General features: G+C 38.3%; 1 protein-coding gene across 1 annotated transcript in view; it reads right to left on the reverse strand.

Annotated features, from left to right (window-relative positions):
* The window catches only part of LOC123459466, a 70,442-nt gene that overhangs the window by 13,611 nt on the left and 35,257 nt on the right, over positions 1 to 21,574 (reverse strand). Inside the window, exons 19-32 of the mRNA XM_045146087.1 lie at positions 18,850 to 18,890; positions 18,427 to 18,448; positions 18,120 to 18,167; positions 17,041 to 17,108; positions 16,552 to 16,576; positions 14,669 to 14,733; positions 13,653 to 13,677; positions 10,254 to 10,325; positions 9,356 to 9,423; positions 8,683 to 8,707; positions 5,903 to 5,943; positions 5,198 to 5,219; positions 1,603 to 1,640; positions 927 to 948 (exon numbers count right to left, since the gene is read on the reverse strand). Coding sequence (XP_045002022.1) covers positions 927 to 948; positions 1,603 to 1,640; positions 5,198 to 5,219; positions 5,903 to 5,943; positions 8,683 to 8,707; positions 9,356 to 9,423; positions 10,254 to 10,325; positions 13,653 to 13,677; positions 14,669 to 14,733; positions 16,552 to 16,576; positions 17,041 to 17,108; positions 18,120 to 18,167; positions 18,427 to 18,448; positions 18,850 to 18,890 — 582 coding nt within the window. The remainder of the gene's footprint in view (positions 1 to 926; positions 949 to 1,602; positions 1,641 to 5,197; positions 5,220 to 5,902; positions 5,944 to 8,682; positions 8,708 to 9,355; positions 9,424 to 10,253; positions 10,326 to 13,652; positions 13,678 to 14,668; positions 14,734 to 16,551; positions 16,577 to 17,040; positions 17,109 to 18,119; positions 18,168 to 18,426; positions 18,449 to 18,849; positions 18,891 to 21,574) is intronic.

Here is a 21,574-nt window from a genome sequence, read left to right on the forward strand (position 1 = left end):
CATGTTTTAAGTTCCTGAAGCAATAGAGAGAACACCTGCTTCTTCCTTGTCTCACACTTTAATCCCGAATCATCAGGTTCATGTCAGTGTCATGTGAGACTTGTTCCCTACACATTCCTAATAACTAGGTCAGCATCCAAAATCCAATACAAGAGCCCAGCACTCGGGAGGCAGAGGGAGGAGGATCGCCGAGAGTTTGAGGCCACCCTGAGAGTACATAGTGAATTCCAGGTCAGGTCAGCCTGAGCCAGAGTGAGACCCTATCTCGAAAAACAAAAAAACAAAAACAAAAACAAAAAAAATCCAATACAATACTTCATGGGCACAATTCTTTAATGGAGCTACCAAATACTTGGATGTTTGGCAGTGGTAGAAAAGGTAAGAGTAGGTCCTCAAGGAAAGTTCATCTTTAATAGCCAGAAGCAAGGCATATCCAACATATAGACAGCACTGCTTATAATCATGCTTTGAAAAAAGAAAAGCACAAGAACCCCCACACATATTTCCTTGTCCTTATTGATACCTTTCAGACACCTTCAGTCTCCTGAGCAGAAGGTACAACCTAACTGATGCTGGGTCCTCCACAGTGTATCTGACAAGGATCATCTGATATCCATCTTGACTCATGATAGATGTGGCACTTAAAAAATTCCATTGATATATATTACAAGCTTCCAGAAGAAAGTCAATAGGGACAGTGGAGAATCTATTCACTCCTACACCAGAAAGGCAATTTTGGCTCACAAGAGATCCATGTCACTTATCCAGTTTTCCACAGACATTCAATATATATATATCATGTCAGAACTTTTTCACTACAACACAACATACCAACCCTCATTCTTAGCAGGAACTCAAATCCAGGGATCTGAGGAATAAAACAGTAAGATATTTCCTTAATAAAAGACTGGATTCAAAATACATACCAGGTTGTGATCTGGCTGTTTCCTGCAATTATAGGGAAAAAAAAAGTACTGTTTGTTCAGGTCATACCATACACTTCACATAGGTCCTGCTTTCTTTTGATAACATAGGACCACAGACAGAGAAACAGTGGTTTTAATCAATGGCTACAAAGCTGTCACATAAGAAACCAGTGCAAAAGGCTAGTGAATTTCATATACAGTATATTTCAAAATATCATTTTTACTTTGAAATTCAAATTCTTTTCTGTAAATTTGTTTTAAAGCTTATTTCAGAGTCTGAATGAGTAAGTATGAGTGCTCCAGGAGTGCCAGGGCCTTTTGTCCCTGAAAACAGGCTGCAGATGAATGCACCACTGTGTGCATCTGGCTTTATGTGGGTATTAAGGCATCAAACCTGTGCTGGCTTTATAAGCAAGTGCCTTTAACCACTGAGCCATTTTCCCATCCCTCAAATACATAATTCTTAGAGCAAGCAGGAACATCATTTATGAGGGAAACACTGTACCATTCAGTTACCATGGTTGTAACAGCATTATGTGTATTAGACAGTAATGAGTCAGTTGGTATGAGATTTGCAGTCAACTGCAACCAACCCAGGACATATTTCTGTCTAGAATGCACATGGATTGACTATGGATCTACATTTCTATGTAAGTGATTTTTTAAGTATTCTTACAGTGTTTTCTGATTCTTCTGGCATTTTGCCTGTCATATCTAGAAGTAAACAGAACAACTGTTAGTTTCTTGGTAACTGGTGGTGACAAATCACTAAAGAAGTGTTCTATATGTGTACATGAGGGTATGGAGCTGGTGAGCTGCTGATGTACTAACTTTCTGGCTAGAAGAATGATAGGGAAAGTACAGGAAGGAATGGCTCATAGAAAACTTGACCTTGATGCTATAGTCACTGGAATTAATATACAATAATAAATCTGAGCTGAATGGGGTGGCACATGACTCTAATCCCAGAACTCAGGAGTGGATATAGGAGTGTCTGAGGGCATCTCAGGGTGCACAATGAACATTACATCCTATCACAAAATGAAAAATGAAACAGAAATGGTATACAAGGTGTACTACCATTCAATGGAAGATTCCAATCATTCTTCCCACATGTTTTTAAAGACGCATGAATTGTTAAAGTCTTCTTGACATCTACAATACCATGTCCATATAGTGGGATCAAATCATACTGCTGCCAAACATAACAATTTTTAAGATATATAAGTTGAAACATAGCAAGTTTTGTTGATGAAATGGAGCCAATTTTCCCTAGAGTTTAGATATAAGATCCCCAAATAAAGACTTCACAACTTAAAGTAAAACTATTAAAGAATAGTCAACCATTGCCAATATCTCTTTGTGCTTCTTGCCTAATTTTGACTGTGCAATGTTTTGGTCCCCTGTGATCAGAATAGTCAGGATATTTTGTGTTTTTCTTGAATCCTAGGGGGTCTAGCTCAGAAATAAACCACATGAAGCTCAGAATTCTGATTCTAAACAGTCAGATTAGGAAATAAAATTACAGTTTAAAATAATTTTACCAAAAAAGGAGACATATTCAAAAGGATATTAAGTGCAGAAATGATGGTTTGCCAGTGAAGACTACTTTATATTTAATAACTATATTTTTTCCCATTTGTTTTCTAAGCAATGTTACAAAGCAATTGCCAAGTATTTACAGACTTTAGCTTTGTATCTAACTTATTACCTGTAAAAACACACACCTATGGGCTGGAGAGATGGCTTAGCGGTTAAGGCGTTTGCATGCAAAGCCAAAGGATCCTGGTTTGATTCTCCATGACCCACATAAGCCCAATGTCCAAGGCAGTACATGCATCTAGTTTGTTTGCAGTGGCTGGAGGCCCTGGGGGGCCCATTCTCTCTCTCCCTCTCTCTTTCAAATAAATAAATAAAAATATTTAAAAAACACACACCTATTGTTCACATATATGGTACCCCCAAATGGAAGCACATAGTACCGTAACCAAAATATATACTATTAAAAGCACAGATGAAGAAGCATGTCAGGAGATTGATTACTTTCAAGACCATGGGTTTTTCCAGGCGTGGTAATGCATGCCTTTAATCCCAGCACTCGGGTGGCAGAGGTAGGAGGATCGCCATGAGTTCAAGGCCACCCCGAGTCTACAGAGTTAATTCCAGGTCAGCCTGGACCAGAGTGAGACCCTACCTCGAAAACCATAAAAAAATAAAAAGACTATGGGTTTTATTTTCATCATGTGAATCTTTGTATTTTTACATTTTAAGCTATATTGAATATAATATATCTACAACTATCTATTGACACACATACATATTAAAGAGAACATAAGGCAAGTCCTTAACTATGTTGTATGATTTGATGTCAGAGCCTAATCATTTCTTCTACCCACTTAGAAGTGAATAAAGTGCCACTATTGTCTTTACATGGACCAATGCCATAAGACCCACCTGTGTTACTACTGTATTCAACCATTCTATCTACCCTTGCATATAAAGGAAGCTTGGGTCAAATGCTAGAACTAATTCTAGATAAAATGCTATTATTCTAACTGGTGATACCACCAAGAGAAATTTTAAAAAATTACAAATGAAGTAAAATACTAACAATCTCTTTCTATCTATCACTCATTTTCTATGTCCTGTGTTTCTGTTGAGTTAGTAGCTAAAGAGAGCATACTAATTAGTCACTACTGACAGGGTTCATCAAGGGGCAGTGGTGAAGATCAGGTCTTCACACTCTCATCCCAACAAAACAAGACAATGTGCACCATTCTGGCAATCCTGATGATAGCACATTTGTTGTTCTTATTTGTATCTCCAAATTTGAGCACAGGTGAAATTACCATGAGCACTAATATTTCACTACTTCTCATATTTGGGGACAGTTTCCAAGACATGGCCCCATAACTTAAATAGGTGGTTCACACTGTATTCCTGATAGCTTCCCCCAAACAAGGCAGTTAAACTGAGGTAAAAGAGGGTGTATTTGTGCTTTTCACATAAATGAGTATGCCAACATTTGTGGAAACACATTTTTATTACAAGTATAGCTAAGTGACAACTTAGGCAATGCAAGGGATGGGTAGGACCTATGAACTGGAGTCTGAAGTACTTCAGCGTTACACAGGCACTATACTATTTCAGCTCTTTGGCAAGTGTGTCCGGGAAATACCCCAAGGTTCATTTGAGAATCTGAGGGGAACTACTGGTCTACACACCTGGATTCAAATTTTCACTTGCTTTCACACAAATTTGGAATGTCCAGATTGTTTCTTTCTTTCCTGCTCCAGGAATAAATGTAGTTGATTGCATGAGTTAGTCCTAATTGGTGTAAATTATGCTTTTGTCATGGCTTTGCTTGATGTTAGGAATTGGCTGTGGGTAATTCTTTTCTAAGCTGGAATTCTCTTCTGAGAATTCATAACCTCAGACAGAATCACACATATTAAAACTCTCCAGACAGGGCTATAAAGACTGTTCAGTGGTTAAGTGAACTTATTAGGTAAGGATGAGGATCCATGGGGCCTGAGACTCACTGATTTCAAATCCCACACAATAATACCTTATCTTCAGGTTCATGTCAGTGACATGTGAGAGCTGTGACCCACTGCATTCCCTATATCTGAGTTCAAAGCTCAAAACTCAACACAACATGTCATGGGCACAATTACTGAGAGGATATACCAAAGGCTTGGAGGTTTGTCAATGGCAGGAGCAGGAAGAATAGGTCTTTTGGAAACACCCATCCTTAAATAGTAGCCCAAACAAGGACATTCTCAGCATGCAAACAGCACTGTAACAATAATGTGTCTAAAAGGTAAAAGCATAAGGCCTCAGCACTTTTTTCCTTGTGCCCGTTGATGCCTTTTAGAGACTTTCAGTCTCCTGAGCTGAAGGCATAACCTGACCTCTTCTGGGTCTCTCTCTCACAGAATCTGACTAGAAACATGATCACTTATGACAATCTTTATTCTTGACAACCCCAACACTTATAACATTACCTTGATTTATATTACTGACTTCTACAAGCAAGTCAGTAGATTCAGTGGGTCACTAAGTCATGCCTACACCACATGAGGCCATGTTGGCTCCTTGAACATCAATGTCCATTTGCATTGACTGTCCATACAGTATTTATGGAAGAATAATTTCATCTCACTTATAGCTCACACCCAACCTTCATTCCTATCAGGAAATTAGGTCAGGAACTTGGCACTGAAACAGTAGGATACTTCTTAAACACATGACTAATATACTATACATACCAGTCTTTGATGTGATAGAGCCCTGCAAACATAGCAAAGGAAATTAGGTGAGAATCAGGACATCCCACTCACTTTATTTACATAGGTTTAGGTTTCTTTCTTTCTTCCTTCCTTCCTTCCTTCCTTCCTTCCTTCCTTCCTTCCTTCCTTCCTTCCTTCCTCTCCCCCCCCCCTTTTTTGTTTTTTTCATGATAGGGTCTCGCTTTAGCACCTGTTGACCTGGATTTCACTATGTTATCTCAGGGTGGGCTCAAACTCACCACATTTCTATCTGTCTCCCAAATGCTAGGATTAAAAGCATACACCACTGGCTTGGGTATTTTTTGTTTGTTTTGTTTTTATAACTTAGGAATACAGACAGGGGAACAGTGGGTCCATTCAATGGCCACATGCCTAAAAGGCTGTCACAAAAGACAACACTACAAAGGAAAAATGCTATTCATGCACAGTGTACTTCTCAAGACCATTTACCCAGCAAGTACACAATCCTTAGTATGAGAAGGAAAATCAACCCAGAGGGAAATCCTTCTACCATTCGCTTATAAGAATATGATGAGATTAATTGTCCTAGAGACCCAGGAATGGTGTACAGGAGAGTTCAATTCAACTCCACACCACCCAGTAACATATACCTATCCAAGAATTATTCACACTGACTGAAAAAGAGGCCTCTATTTCTATAGAAGACAAAGAACAGTGCTTTACATCGTGCTGCAGTTCCTCTGGTGACTGTGCTGTTGACACGCCTAGGATGAAACAGAACATATCAGTATGCTAATAACTGATGGTTATGGATCGTTTGGGGAACTTTAGCTATGTGGACAAGGCTACAGGGAGGTGGATAATTAGTAAGTGTGAACTAAGGTGCTGGCGGGCTCGAATCCTGGCTATAAAAGTAATATAAATGAATAGGAAGGAATGAAATATAGAAACATGGCCTTACAGTTATAGACATTATGAATGATACACTCTAATCCCAGTGAACTTAACTGGGTGACACATGAATGTGATCCCAGCAACCAAAAAAGTGAAGCCAGAAGGGTTTGAGGCCAATCATAGTGAATTTCATGAATCCCTGGTCTACAGAAATCCCTGTCTCACAACTAAAACAAATAATGAATGTGTGATGACATATACTACACAGTGACATTAATGGAAGACTCCTGACAGTCTTCCCTCATGTTTGGAAAACCAGCAGAATTGATAAGGTCCGAATGACATTACCAAGTCCACTGCAATATGGTTGGATCCAGGATGATGGTGTGTATGCTGCCACTTTTATTTACAGGATACCTAAGTTGATACAATGCCAGTTTTGATGGTGAAATGGTCTCCACGATAGCAAGTGAATTATATCATATCTGTCACTAAAGGTTTGCTACATGATGCTCAAATACAGAATTCTCAAGTGTCATGTTGTCTTTATGAATTGTGTGTGCACACTGTCTTGTTTCCCTGTGATCAGGAAAGTCAGTGGGTATTGTGTCATGGTCTGTGAAGCAGAATGCTGAGAGGTCTTGCATGAATCCCAGGTACCAGCTCACAGAGCCTTTTGTGTATATGTGATGTTAAGAGACCTGATTCAGAACAGTTAGCAATAAATTTAAATTTTAAATTATCATAGGAAGAAGCATTCAAGTCTTTGGATCTAACAAATAGAGTTTGCCTATTAATTTCTAGGCAATCAATAAATTGCTAATCTTCACAGATTTGAGTTTGTGTGACATATGTTCATGCTGACTTGTCAACTGTCTAAGCATCTCTAGATTATTTATATGGTTTACACAAAAGCACACACAGAACAGTAACCACACCACTTCCTAATAAAAGCAGGGGGCAGATGAAGAAGCAGGTCAGGAGGAATGGGTCCTTGGAGGATCCTGTGTGCTCAGCTTTGCCCTCCCTGCAGATTTCCTAAGTGATTACTAACAACATTTGACACTTGGCCAGAAGAACATGGTTATTTCTTTCTAATTGAATTATTTCTTTGTAGAAGAAGTGTGGAAAGAACATTAAGTCATAATGGTGGAAGTAAGTTTTTATATTTATGCTTAGAGTCCACAGAATGGTGGCATAACATGTTCAGGGTATACAAGGCCTTAACTATCTACTATGATTCAGTGACACTCTGGTCATTTCTTTTGCTCATTTGGAATTAATTTTAAAAAAAAATGTGATCGTTAAAAGGACAAAACCCATCAGATTTGCCTACATTACTATTGTATCGCAACATTCTATATAATTCTCATAGCACTTAAAACAAACTATTTTTCAGGGTCCTAGAACTAAAACTAGGACTCTCCATTTCATTAACTGGTGAACCTAAGTTAATGAACATCAAAAAGGTTACAAAAGTATTGGGAATCCAAACGAAGATAATTCCAACTCTCCTTCCATTCTTCACTCTCCATGTCCTGTGTTTCTGTTGAGCTAGTGGATGCAGAGACCACACTGGACAGTCACAATAGCCATGTGCATGTGGGCACTGGCATGAGATGGGTCCTGATGCTCTTAACCCAGAAGCATAAGAGACTCAGAACAAGTATGGCAGCAAGGTAGACAACCAACTTTCAGTTTTTGCTTATTCCTCCTCTAAGGTCTTCAATAAGCACATATTTGAGCATTTTATTATCTTAAGTTTAAATTAAGTGACCAAAATTACTGAAATAATTTTATGTTTATGGCCCATTTCCAAGACATGTCCTAAGGATTTTCAGAGGTAACTCATGTTGTCCTACTGATTGCTTTCACCACAAAATCTATGCACTGAGCATACACAGGTAATATTTGTGCTCTTCACATGAACGACTATGCCAAAGTCTGTGGAAACACCTTCCTGTAAGTTGTGTAGTTTATGTGGCAACTCTGGGATAGAGGAGATCTAGGAACTAGAGCATGAACTATTTCAGAAATACACATGCACTATAGATTCACAGATCTAGGGCTATGACAAGGCATAAGTACAATTCAGAATCAGAGAGGAACAGATAGGTCCAGACATCTGGAGTCATGCTTCTACTTGTCTACATTCAAAATGAAGGTTTAGGTTCTGTACCAGCAGTGATATCAAACCAATTTCAGGCAAAAACATACTGAGGACTGGATGAATAATTTACATAATGTTCATTTAATGTAGGTTTGGCATAGAATTGGATGGAGTGAGTTGAGTGTTATTGTGTCTAAAACCAAATATATTCTGAGAAAACACAATATTAGACATAACCACACATATATTCAAAATAATAACAAAGAGATGCACACAAGGCCCCAGATTCTTCACATATACAAGCCCAATTAAACCTAATGTAAGTGCAAATGCTTCTAGATACCAGACTATAACTATTGAAGTAGAAAGGTTTTTTTTCTCCAAAACATCCTCAATCCATGAAGCATCCAGAAAGTGAAAACCATACACTTACCAAAGATAATTCAGTAAGTATTCCAAACATCTAGTTTTTCTTGCCAAGGAATTCTAGAATACTTACCAATTGAATTTTCATCAGCATCTGTCTGCAATAATAGAAGCAAAGACATTGTAAGAACTAAGTCTTGGTATTTGTGAGCACATGGTATTATTTCTCTTCCTTATATTGAAGACATACAAAAAGCATTGAAAAAGTGAAGGGCTTATAAAACAAGGATAAGACACAGCATTGGGAACCCATGATCTCTGTGTGTAAAACATATCTCTATCTCTCTTTATGTCATTAATTCAAACTACTGCAACAAGGGAGAAGATACCACTTCCAAGCATGAGGAGGCCTAGTGTACAGTGTGTGTAACCTGATGCTGCCATTTTCAAAGGTCCTTTCACATAAGAGAACTGTTGGAATTGATTATTCTACCATTCCAGTAAACAGGATCAGCTATATTTGGGTCTTTTTTTTGGTTTGTTTGTTTTCTGCTGTTTGTTTTTTGATGTAGGGTCTCACTCAAGCTCATGCTTATCTGCAATTCACTCTGTAGTCTCTCAAGGGCTCGAACTCTCAGTGATCCTCCTACCTCTGCCTCTTGAGTGCTGAGTTTAAAGGCAAGAGCTACCACACCTTGCTATCTTTGAGTATCTATAATGCTCACTGAGATGTTTTTATTCCATCTTCAACTCAAAACAAAAAATCAAGCAACTTTGTTTTTTCAGGCAAGGGCATGTCATTTTACCTTTTCACGTATTTCAAATGAGGTTTCTGTGCCTATATATGCCACATCCAGAGAGCTGTCTGCTATATCTAGGAACACAAAAGAGTAACTGTTAGACATTGGTGCTATGGCTCATGCTTTACTTAGAATACACTTGGAGTTTAATGACTGTGCAATAGAACTTAGATTGAGTAGTTATTCCAGCAGCTTCATTAGTGCATTTGGACACTAAAGAAGAGCAGTGAAGAAATGAGAAACTTATCCTGTGGCATTCTGCTAATGGCAAAGAAAGACAACAGGCAATAGCATAGTATCGTATCACTCATAATGATCACTTTTGAGCCTCAGTGGGTGATGTTCTAAAGCCATGAAACAATGTGAGTTATAATTCATGTTATGCAGCATCTAATCACAAACACTTTAGGATATTGTCACAAAGACTGTGATCTAACAGTATTTGAAGAATGTGGTGACATCTGTGGAAGTGAAAACATAAGGACTCCCAAAAATTCTTCCTTCCACATCACAGGTATTTTGGGATCCTGGAAAACAACCAACACTTACAGCGCAGGAAGCATTATTTATGATCAAGATGCTTGATGGCATCTTAACCTCTCCTGCACAATCCTCCACTCTCTAGGTCTAGAGGTGGACTAGACAGTAGCAGTCCCATTATGAAGAAAATGTGTAAGGGACAACTGGAAGGTACTACTTCAGAGTTGCTTTTTAGAACTGTCATTTTTAGATCTGACAGATGTCTCCCCCTAACTGTATATGTGTGAAAGGTTTCAGAGCTACTTCAAGTAAACCACAACAAAAATTCCCATGCAAGTGACCACATGAACATATAGTATCTGAACAATATGAGAATTAATTAGAAATTTAGAAGATATGAAGTGGACCCTTCCAAAACACTTACCAAAAGAAGGACACAGGCTAAAGTAACAATCAGAGAAGTAAGGAGCTGTAAAAGCTCTGCGAAAATATTGACCTGAAGAAAATAAGAATTTAGTATTAAGCATGGAATGCAACAAAACAATGCTGATATAGAAGTATGTAAAACTGAAATGCAAATTTAAAAGGGTATAATAACTAAAATTTGAAAATTAAATAAGAGAATGGTGAGCTATAGAGTAATTCAAACGTGAAATTAAAAACATGATTCTGTAAAATTAGAAAATAAACAAAAATTAACATAAATTAAAACAGGTCATGGAGCCACACTACCAAGTTTCACTGAAGAACACATATTTATTTTCCCATTGTCACAGGGAACATAAGGCCAACACACTGCAGAGCTTTGCCAAACTTGGGACCAGGACACTTTCAGCATGCCGACACAGTGGCTATCACAGCTGACCCCAGACTATCGAAAGCATGGGAAGGCATAATGTGAAGAGCTTTGCAGCCATAATTTGACCCGGATGAGATGTACATACATGAAGGACTTACTCCTTCAAGGATCATACAAAAGACAACCTGAGTAAGCCAATCTACTGAGCAAACTGAATCAATATTAATATTTCCCTAAAGAAAGCTCCAGATCCAGGTGATGTCCCTGAAGGGACATAAATACTTATAAAACTAAACATATTTGAACTGTGGAATGCAATGTCAGTAATGTAGCCTATTTTTCCAGTAGAGAGAAAAGCTATATTCACAGAATTTTAAAAAAATAATTGTTGTTTATTTATTTGAGAACAATGGAGAGAGAAATAGACAGAGAAAGAGAGAGAGAGAATGGGCATGCCAGGGCCTCTAGCCACTGTAAATAAACTCCAGACGTGTGTGCCCCCTTGTGCATCTGGCTAATGTGGGTTCTGGGGAATCAAGCCTCGAATCAGGGTCCTTAGGCTTTACAGGCAAGTGCTTAACCACTAAGCCATCTATCCAGCCCAGAAAATCTTTTTTATGGGCAGGCATCATGGTGCACACCTTTAATCCTAGCCCTTGGGAGGGAGAGGTAGGAGGATCATCATGATGTCCAGGCCAACCTGAGACTACATATTCAATTCCAGTTCAGCTGGGGCTAGAATAAGACCCTCCATTGGGAAAGAAAAAAAAAAAAGCAAGGAAATCTTCCTAGAAATGCAAACACTAACTGTAGAGTTGGATTGTAAAGTGTCTCCCAGAGCCTCTTATGTTTGTGATTAAGCCTCATGTTCCATACCCAGCTGGTGGAGTCTCTGGGAGGTGAAACCTTGCTGGGGGACATATGAAATTACTGGGTGGACCTTGAGGATTTACTAGTTCAGTCCACTTCGTGTTCAGAGCTAGATGATTTTCTCTGCTCTCTTCAAGCTGGTATGACTGATGTGATATCCACTGTCTGCTGTGTGATACTTTCCATTACACAATGAAACTTCCCCTCAAAACTGTAAGCTGCTATGTTATAATATAGGGAAAAGACCAGCATGACTGAGCTATGGGTATGTTTCCTTGTCAATATCCAAATTCATTTTAGAATATCTACAAAGAATGAACATAGTTAAAGTCATATGAGCCTTCTGTTCTAATATTTGAACTACAGGGCTGGGCGTGGTGGCGCATGCCTTTAATCCCAGCACTCGGGAGCCAGAGGTAGGGGGATCACCATGAGTTCGAGGCCACCCTGAGACTACATAGTGAATTCCAGGTCAGCCTCGGCTAGAGTGAGACCTTACCTCAAACAAAGTTAAAAAAAAAAAAAAATTGAACTATGACACCAAAAATTTCATAAAACCTTCTTCTTTAAACAGTATAATGCCAAACAATAATAATGTAGATGATAATAGCCTTGAAATTCTGATTCTATTTCCTTTTGTTCTCAAGGTTTCAGATTACAGGAGTACTCAAACATATCTAGTTTTGTTAAGTACTAGGAAATGAATCTAGGAATTCCTGAATGCTGTATTCTTGCAAACTATATTCTTAGCCTATGTGAACTCTTCTTACCAAGGTCCTCCAGAGCCAAGGTCTGCACACACAGACACATCCCAATGCACAACACATTCTGAAAAAATGATATCCAGCCACACTTTCCTGTACTGTTGATACAAATCCACTGAGTGGATTGGCACTGTTTGCTTTCATTCACCCATCATCATGCACACTATAAGTCACAGAATAGTACTTTTTGAGCAGAGTCCAGCTCACATTCTTAAGTGTGCTACCAAAAGAATGATTGACCCTGACTAGCAAGTGTTGACTGGCATGATGAGTGGATGTTATCAGTAAGCTTTGTTGCTCTTTGGGCTCCTAATAATGCTGGTCAACCAGCTTAAGTACTTCAACAGTTCTAACCACAATGACAAATGCCTAATAGATATCCACTTATGACACACACACATACAACACGTTTTCATGTGGAGTGTTTCCTATTCTCAGAAGCTATGATCTCACCTGAAGAATGTTTTATTTTATATCATTCATTTGAGAATGTCTGAATGTCAATGCTATCTTAGCTTCTTTCTCTTCAGCTTTTTTGTGGTAGGGTGTAACTCTAGCCCATGTTGATCTGAAATTCACCATGCAGTCTCTGGCTGGCCTCAAACTCATAATGATCCTTATATCTCTGCCCCCACCCCTGAATGCTGGGATTATGTATGTATGCCACCATGCCTGGCCTCTGTCATGACCACTCAGGCAATCATGGTAGTGTTTGGCATCTCTAAAACTGGAGTACCTCTGGTATGCATAGAACAACTAGAGTATTTTTTTTTCTGTAATGCTGGAAATAGAACCATAAATTTACCACACATAAGACAAACTCTCTACCAACTGAGCTATATAACCAAATTGATAGCCTAGAACTCTTACACAGCGCCTACTGATGTCCTGGTAGGATAAATAGAAGTGGAACTGTAATAGCAATATTGGACCATATATTTGAGAAACTCTTGAGGATCCTATACCCCATAGTTGGTGAGCCTGGACCCTTACCTCTGTGTGATAGTTTATTCATCTCTGTAAGGATACATAGGGAAATAAATCTACCATACATGCCTTGATGAGTTTGGAACTAGTTAACATAGGTAGAGTCTGTATTTTGCATTTATTTATTTCTTGAGGAACTTCCATTGGAAATTAGGTCAGGTAATTGGGATTAAAATTCATGTCCTCAACCACAATAACAACAATACAACCTATATATAGGCAGACATTCACTCACAAAATCTGAAAGCAAATAAAAGGAACACCACTGAATCCAGGGGTTGTACTCTCAAATCTTGTTCCCTTCATAAGGCTCAGATCATAGTGGTGAACCAGACTAAAGAACCAATATTTACACTATTCTTATTTAAAATGTGTCTTCAGAAGGGGCTTTTAGAGTACATACGTAATCCTGTCTTCCATGATCCAATCTGTAATAGACAGAGAAAAAATGTGAGTTCCAGATCAAGCTGTTTTATCTTAGCCCAGATTTTTTTCTTCTCCCAGTGACTTGGGAAAATGGGATACAGAACAGAAAAGCACAGTAAGTCCAACACTGTTTTTGTCTTTTCTGTCTTGCTGCCACAAGGTATGTGACATTGGGTATTTTGTGAGAAAGCATACTTTTGACACTTATGCTGTCTCAAAGTCCCGCTCTGTATGCTGGGCCTTCAATGACAGTTCATAAGATACACAGAAACATGATAGAGAAACTTAGAACTATCTTGTTCTTGAGTGAACTTCCCATCTTCTAAATGGGAGGGCCAGGTGTCAGTATGTCCCCATTTTCTAGAGGGTCCTCATGATTGAAAGTTATTATCAATACAACAATACATAGGACATAGGAATCTTCCACCACACTGACATCAGGGAACACCTAAACTCTATTCCAAACATAGAAATCCTCACAAGTACCAGAAGAAGGTACTTAGACAAAACACCCATACTTTTTGGACCTTGCACAGTTAGCCTGTCCACATTTGAGTAGAAAAAAAAAAAACCTAGCTGGGCATGGTGGCACATGCCTTTAACCCCAGAAATCTGGAGGCAGAGGTAGGAGGATATCCATGAGTTTGAGGCTACCCTGAGACTATGTGGTTAATTCCAGGTCAGCGTGGACCAGAGTGAGACTCCACCTTGAACCCCCCCTAAAAAAAATTTGAAATTTTAATCTAAATAGGAACACTTGCTCCAGATGAAGGAATATGCCAGATTATGGAGTGTGCCACCAACACTGGCAGTTGTGGACACTCTTCAAATCAGGATTTGGTAAAATTCCATTTCCTTCCCTTCTTAGGCAAACATGCTACAATCTATAGTATATATTATGAACCTCATTGTTCAATAAATTATATCGACCAAAAAAATAAAGAAATCATGAAAGTATCCTTTCTATCTTTGCAAAAGAAAAAGCTCTTTTACCTGTACAAAATGTGTCTGTGTATATGTCGTCGTGGAGGGAGTAATTTCATCCTCCTCTGAAATATCTAGAAGGACATACAGTAAATCGTAACTGATGGTGCACTTATTAATGAATCAGGTCTCTGATTGATATGATGAAAGGTCAAGGGCTTAGCTATAGTAAGAGAATTCATGGGTATACCTCATTAATAACCATTGTTGGCCTCTGACTGGAAATAAAAGACCATGAGAAGCCTTAGAGAATTGAGCAGCAGTGTTTTTTTACTTTCTAACTAAAAGGAGCCTAACACAATGTGAAATAATGCTTTTCCGGTGGGATCAACTCTTTGGAACATGTTATGAGTAAATGTCAGAGTACTATCATTTCTTCAGACTATCTTGATGCCCAGTAGAACTGCAGTAGTGTCTTCATATCTTTTAAGCCTGTTATAACCTTCTGATATTCTTGAACACAAATTCTGCATTTATCAGTCAGTGCATAAGATTTTATCCTGAATAAGATACACATTATACTAGGGAAAGAATTTAACACTGGTCACATGCTATTATGATATATCAAAATATTATATATATATATATATATATCTAATAATCCTTTGTCATACAACAATGAATGACTTACGAGGGAAAGATATTGGCATCATTATGCTTTTGTGAGAACCAATATATATCATGTTTTTGAGATCATGTCACATACTAGCACAGGCTAACTGGCATTCACTGTGTATTCTGAGATTGGCCATGAACTCACAGTGATTCTCCACTTCTACTTCCCAAGTGCTGGGAGTAATGGTGTGTGCCACCATGCCTGGCACATGTCACTTTATTCTCATTCTGGACTTGATGTATTATGCCATGCATTTTACTTAATTGGGACTATCCATGTGTAGGCCAGTGCAGTACAGTGAGCTGTGGCTGAATGGGGTAAAGCCACTACAAAACAATTATGCTTATTTGTCACTCCTATAAGGTCTTTTATAAACCTCATTAGAGCTTTTTCTTTGGACTCAGGGTGAAATTATCAGGTATATTGAAATATTTCTCTAATTTTCATGTTTGGGAGGAGATTTTAAGACACAGCACCAGACCTTATAGAGGTGGGTCATACTGTCCTTATCACTGATTCTGTCTATAAGGACCTGCAAAATGGCATAAAACATCAAGGTATATTTGAGATTTTCACATAAAAGACTATGCCAGGGTCTGTGGAAACATATTCCTAATCCTTCTCTATTGTATGTGAAAATTGTGGTAAGCTTGTGTTGGTGGGTCTCATGAATAAACTATAGACTAGAGTTTATCAGGAGTACATAGGAATTCTAAACTCTCTGCCTTGGGGCTAATGGCTCCATGACAATGTCAGGAGAACAGCACTGGCACATGCTCCTGGACTCATGATTTCAACTGTCTATACATAAATGTGAGAGCTAACTTTCTACATTTTGTCCTGAGGTGGCATTTGGAAACAAGTTAGCTCCAGGATTAAGTGTACAGGGGACTGGATGACTTAACTTGTATAACTCAAGTAAAGTATGTGTTTGCAATGAACACTTTTTAGAAAGGCTCAGGGTACTTTGTTTCTGAGTATGCAAAACCTTTGGAAATCATAACGAACCTCATGTATTCAAATTAATGCAAGATCCATACACTATGCATGATGGACCATGTAAATAACTAGTGAGTACAACTGCTTGCCAGAAGTGCAGAAATCTTTAATCTAAGTTCTTACCTAAACAATCACCATCTTTTTCAAAGTACCCTTCACCCTTTTCAATTCAAGAAACACAGATTCCCAGTGTCTCTCTAAAAAGTAGTTAGTAAGGATACAACACATATCTTATCATTTACAGTGTTTCTTCTTCAAGGAATTCTAGAATACTTACCGTTTTGACTTTCAGCAGCAGCCATCTGTAATTAGAGAAGCAAAGGCATCATAATAAGTATATCACGAGACTTGTTGACACATGTTTCTCTTCCTAATGTTGACAACATACCAGAAATATTAACAAAGTCAAAGCTTTACAAACAATGGAAGGTACATCATTGGAAAGTCATGATCTTTTCTTGGGGGATGTATTTGTAAGGCTCTGTAGATCATGAATTATATAACACTGAACACAAGGAGTGACAATGCATGCACCCTAGCAGAGAACTGGTGTACCATATATTTCATGAGGCTGCCATTTGAAAATGACCTTTTGCACAAGACAACAGTTTGTAAGGGCCTATTATTCTTCTACCACTCCATAAAATGGAATATAGTACTTGTAAATATCTATAATGCTCAGAGTCAAGTTTTCACAGCCAAGTTCAACTAAAACAGGATATGAAGAAAGAAAATTTTTATTTCAGACAAGGAAAGGTTGCCTTACCTGTTCATTGGCCTCATTGTCATCATTTCTATTAGTGTGTAGCTGATCATGAACAGTACCATCGTCAACTAGGAAGACAATAGAATTGTTATCCCCAAGTGTAAGGCTCATGTTTTATTCATAGACTACTGTGTATATGACTGTGTTCAGGAGGATTAGATTCAGTGGTGGCCACAGCAAAGAGGCAGCAAAATAATGAGTACCTTGGGCCCTTCACATTCTGCTAATGTACAAATGGCACAGTCTTGAAATAGGACTAGTGTCCTATCATTCTCAGTGAACCCTTTGAAAACCAGATAGATGATATTTTAAAACCATCACTCCTTCTGGGTCATAATGCATGCTAAGTGGAATCTAATATAATTTTTAAAGGTAATATCCTCAACATCTCATTGACAATGGTTCTATAGCATTGAAAATAATACAGTTTAAGGAGTGTTATCAATGACCATGAAAACAGAGTGCAAAATTCTTCTCTCCAAAATGCATCTTAGGTACTTGAGTGTGCCTTCTTAACCAGGATCAGTGAGGGACAGAGGAACATGAATGCATGTTGTAAGTCCCTGAAGCAATAGAGAGAAGACCTTGTCATGTGAGACTTGTTCCCTACACATTCCTAATAACAAGGTCAGCGTTCAAAATCCAATCCAATACAATACTTCATGGGCTTGGGTAGGAGTAAGAAAGTTCATCTTTAATAGCCAGAAGCAAGGCATATCTAACATATAGACAGCAGTGCTTATAATTATGCTCAAATCAAGCAAAACACTACATGTACACAATTGCTAAGAATAGCTACCAAGGACTTGGAGATTTGTTAGTGAACGAAGCAGGAAGTAGTTGGTCCTTTAGGAAAGACCATCTTTATCAGCTGGGAGCAAGGCACAGCAAAACTCACAAACAGCCCAACAGACAATTCTTCCCTTGAAAAAGGAAAAGCAGACAAACCTCCATACATAGGTCCTGGTTCTCATGTTACCTTTACCAGGAACTCAGAATACTGTGCATAAGGTAAAATGTGAGTGCTGGTAGGCCCTGAATTCCATTAGATCTGACAAGAAATTATGTCTGTTACTTACTTTGATTTTCATTCCCTGAACTTGTTTTACTTATGTCCTTCCATTGACCTGTAATACATATATAAGTGCACATTAGTCAATAAAGTGGTTCAGCCATTCCTCCATACACTAGATACAGTCACATTAACTCATAGACAATGAGCCTCAGGTTTCCATAGGCTTTCCATACAGCCTTCATGGAAGACTATTTCATCTTACTCACAACTGACATCCAACCCTCATTCCTACAAGGAACATAAATTCAGAGATTTAAGAACTGAAACCAAAAGATATTTCCTCAAAAAAGGAATAGCTTTAGCATACATACTCGATGATGTGGTATCGGAGTCCTGCAATTATAGAAAATAAAACACTGTGAGAAGCAGATAATACCATAGGCAAGGCTTTCTTTGTATTACTTTGGAAATGCAGGAATACTGAATCAAGTCAAATTGGTCACAATCCAAAAAGTTTTCACAAAGGACAATAGCAGAACTGTCAAGAACTTTTCATGTACAAGTACATTTACACTTTGAAGTACACAAGCCTTCATATAAGAAGATAAATCATTTGTATTGGAAATTTTTCTTCCATTTGGGAGACACATGAACTATCCTTGGAGGTGATGAATTGAGTGGTAGGTTATTCTTATTCAACTCCATTGCACCCAGTAACATGTCTGCATAATAATGCTGCACACTGAAAGAACATAAAGTGCAGATTCTACATTTCACAAAAAAGATTCTCTTACATCATCAAATGGTCCTTCTTCCAATATTGTGGAGATGGAACCTGACAGGAAAGAAAGCAATGGTTATCATGTTGTCAAATAGGTATAATCCATTAGGGAGCTTTATCTATGTTATCAAGAATATCTTTTGGTGAGTGGTTAGAAAGTGTGCACTGAGCTGTGGCTGACTCATCCTTCTGGCTAAAAGAAGGATGGGAAAGGAGCAGAAAGAAATGACACATAGAAGCCTTGTCTTTGGAAATACAGTCACTGTAAATGATACACAATAAACGAGCTCTGCTAAATGATGTAGCACATGCCCAAAATCTTAGCACTCAGCAAGTGGGGGAAAGTGAATTTGAGTCCAATATCAGGGACACAAAGAACTTCACAAATTACTGGGTTGAGGAGGTCCTGTTTCCTAATTAACAAATACTGATGGTGAGGAGACTTAGATTGAACACTGACATTCAAAGAAAGAATCTTCTCATTCTTCTCATTCTTTCTACCTGTTTGTACAGTTATCTGAATTCCTAAAGTCCTCATTACATTGCAAGACAGTTTTCAACATACTGGCATCCATGATAGTAGCCTATAATGTCATTTTTTATTGGATAAAGAGAGTTGATACAAAGAAAGTTGAGATTCTATTGTAGAATATGCATTATAACTAGTTTGTTGTCCATGGGATCTCCAAATAAACATATCACAATTTAAAGAATAGGTATTTCATAATAGTACAAAATTTCCAATGTCACATCCCTTTTTATAAGTCTTATGCACAATTGTGGTTTCTCTGTGATCAGACAATCATAGATGGTTTTATTTGTTACTCTCTTGAGATCTGGCAGTAACCTCATGGTTCAAGTTCACAGAGCCTGCTGTACCAATGGTGCCTGAAGCTAAGAACATGTGATTGACAACAATTAGCAAAAAAAGGAAAAGAAGAGCTAATCTTCACATTATCAAAGAAAGATTCACAAAGTATATTAAGATGAACAGGAACAGTTACTTGCTGATGAATATAGGATCTTTAAATGGAATGAATTGTAGTATCCCACTTATTTCCAGGCAATGACACAAAATGACTATTAAGTCTTCACAGAATTCATTTTACATGCCTCATGTGCATTCTTTATGACATATTAGCTTTTGAACAGGCATGTCTAGATCATGTAAATGGTTCCATAAAAGGAAACACAGTGCAAAGTATCATCAATTTACTCATGAAAGTTCAGTACAGTGAGGAAGCTGGTATGTATGCTTATGTGCAAGTTTATGGTCATTCTTTTTATTTGAGAGCGACAGACACAGAGAGAAAGACAGATAGAGGGAGAGAGAGAGAATGGGCACACCAGGGCTTCCAGCCTCTGCAAATGAACTCCAGACGCGTGTGCCCCCTTGTGCATCTGGCTAACGTGGGACCTGGGGAACTGAGCCTCGAACTGGGGTCCTTAGGCTTCACAGGCAAGCGCTTAACCGCTAAGCCATCTCTCCAGCCCTATGGTCATTCTTTACAATATGTACACCCAAGTGTTCTCTTTCCTTAACATATAGAAGTCAGCAGATCTTGTGGCTCACCTGTTCCTGACTATAACAATGAAGCCACACAATGGCTCACACAAGGCCAACCTCAGCTTTCCCCTGGTTCACAGATGTCCTAGATGACACCAAAGAACAACTGAATCTTAGTCAGATGAATATGGTCATTTCATCCCACATGAGACCTAATATCTTCCTAGATTGTGAAAGGATGGGAAGAATGAAGCCATCACAGTGAATATGAGTCTTTGGATATTGTCTAGTTTCCCAATTATTTCACATGAGCTGTTTAATCTATACAAGGCACTAACTTTATATTATGACTTAGTATCAGGGTGTAGGCATTGCCTCTTCCCATTTCATGTTAAATATATGATCACTTTCCTTTACCTGGCTCAAAGCTACCAGTTTTATTCTTTGCTGCTACTGCACTGCCACATTCTGTACAATCCTTAGGACTTTTCAAGCAATCTTTTCTTGTGCTTCACAGTTTTCCATTACGATAACTGGGGACTTTGAGGTCAGGAATTTTTTTAAAAATCTATGTAAGACTTGAACATTCTCAAAGACAACTCATTGAACATGTTTCCTTCCATCCTTGTATTGCTGTGTTCTGTGTTTCCACTGAACTAGTGGCTATACACTATCAGTCACCATTGACATTGTTCATTATGGGGGAGTGCCACTGATTGGGTCCTGGTGGTCTTAATGTTGGTGCTCATGACAGTGCTCATCAGCATGGCAAACAGTCTTAGTACTACTTTCAGTGCTTCACTGTCACTTCTATAAGGTCATCAATAGATGAATAGTTAAGAACTTCTTGTGTTCAGTTTGAAATTATCAAGTATTCTAAAGTATTTAATGAATTTTCACATTAGCACTATTTCTAAGACATAAGCCAAGAAAGTACAGATGTGGGTCACACTACACTACTGATTGCTTCTATAAGGAAATAACTGGAACTGATCTGAAATGGTTATATTTGTGCTCATCACATGAATGACTGGGTCCAAGTTTTTCAACAACTTCCTATTTCTTGTGAAGGTTATGTGATGACAGTGGAGCTTCTCTATGGATGGTAGATCTAGGAACTAGAGACTGGAGTACTTCAGGAGTCCACAGGCAGTTTTGTTCCTCTGCTCCCCTCTCAGTATTTTCTGCATGACAATCTGGGATAAACAGCAATAACCAACAGTTCTGGATC

This window comes from Jaculus jaculus, chromosome 3 (genome assembly GCF_020740685.1).
Source record: "Jaculus jaculus isolate mJacJac1 chromosome 3, mJacJac1.mat.Y.cur, whole genome shotgun sequence".
In the NCBI taxonomy this organism is placed as follows: domain Eukaryota; kingdom Metazoa; phylum Chordata; class Mammalia; order Rodentia; family Dipodidae; genus Jaculus; species Jaculus jaculus.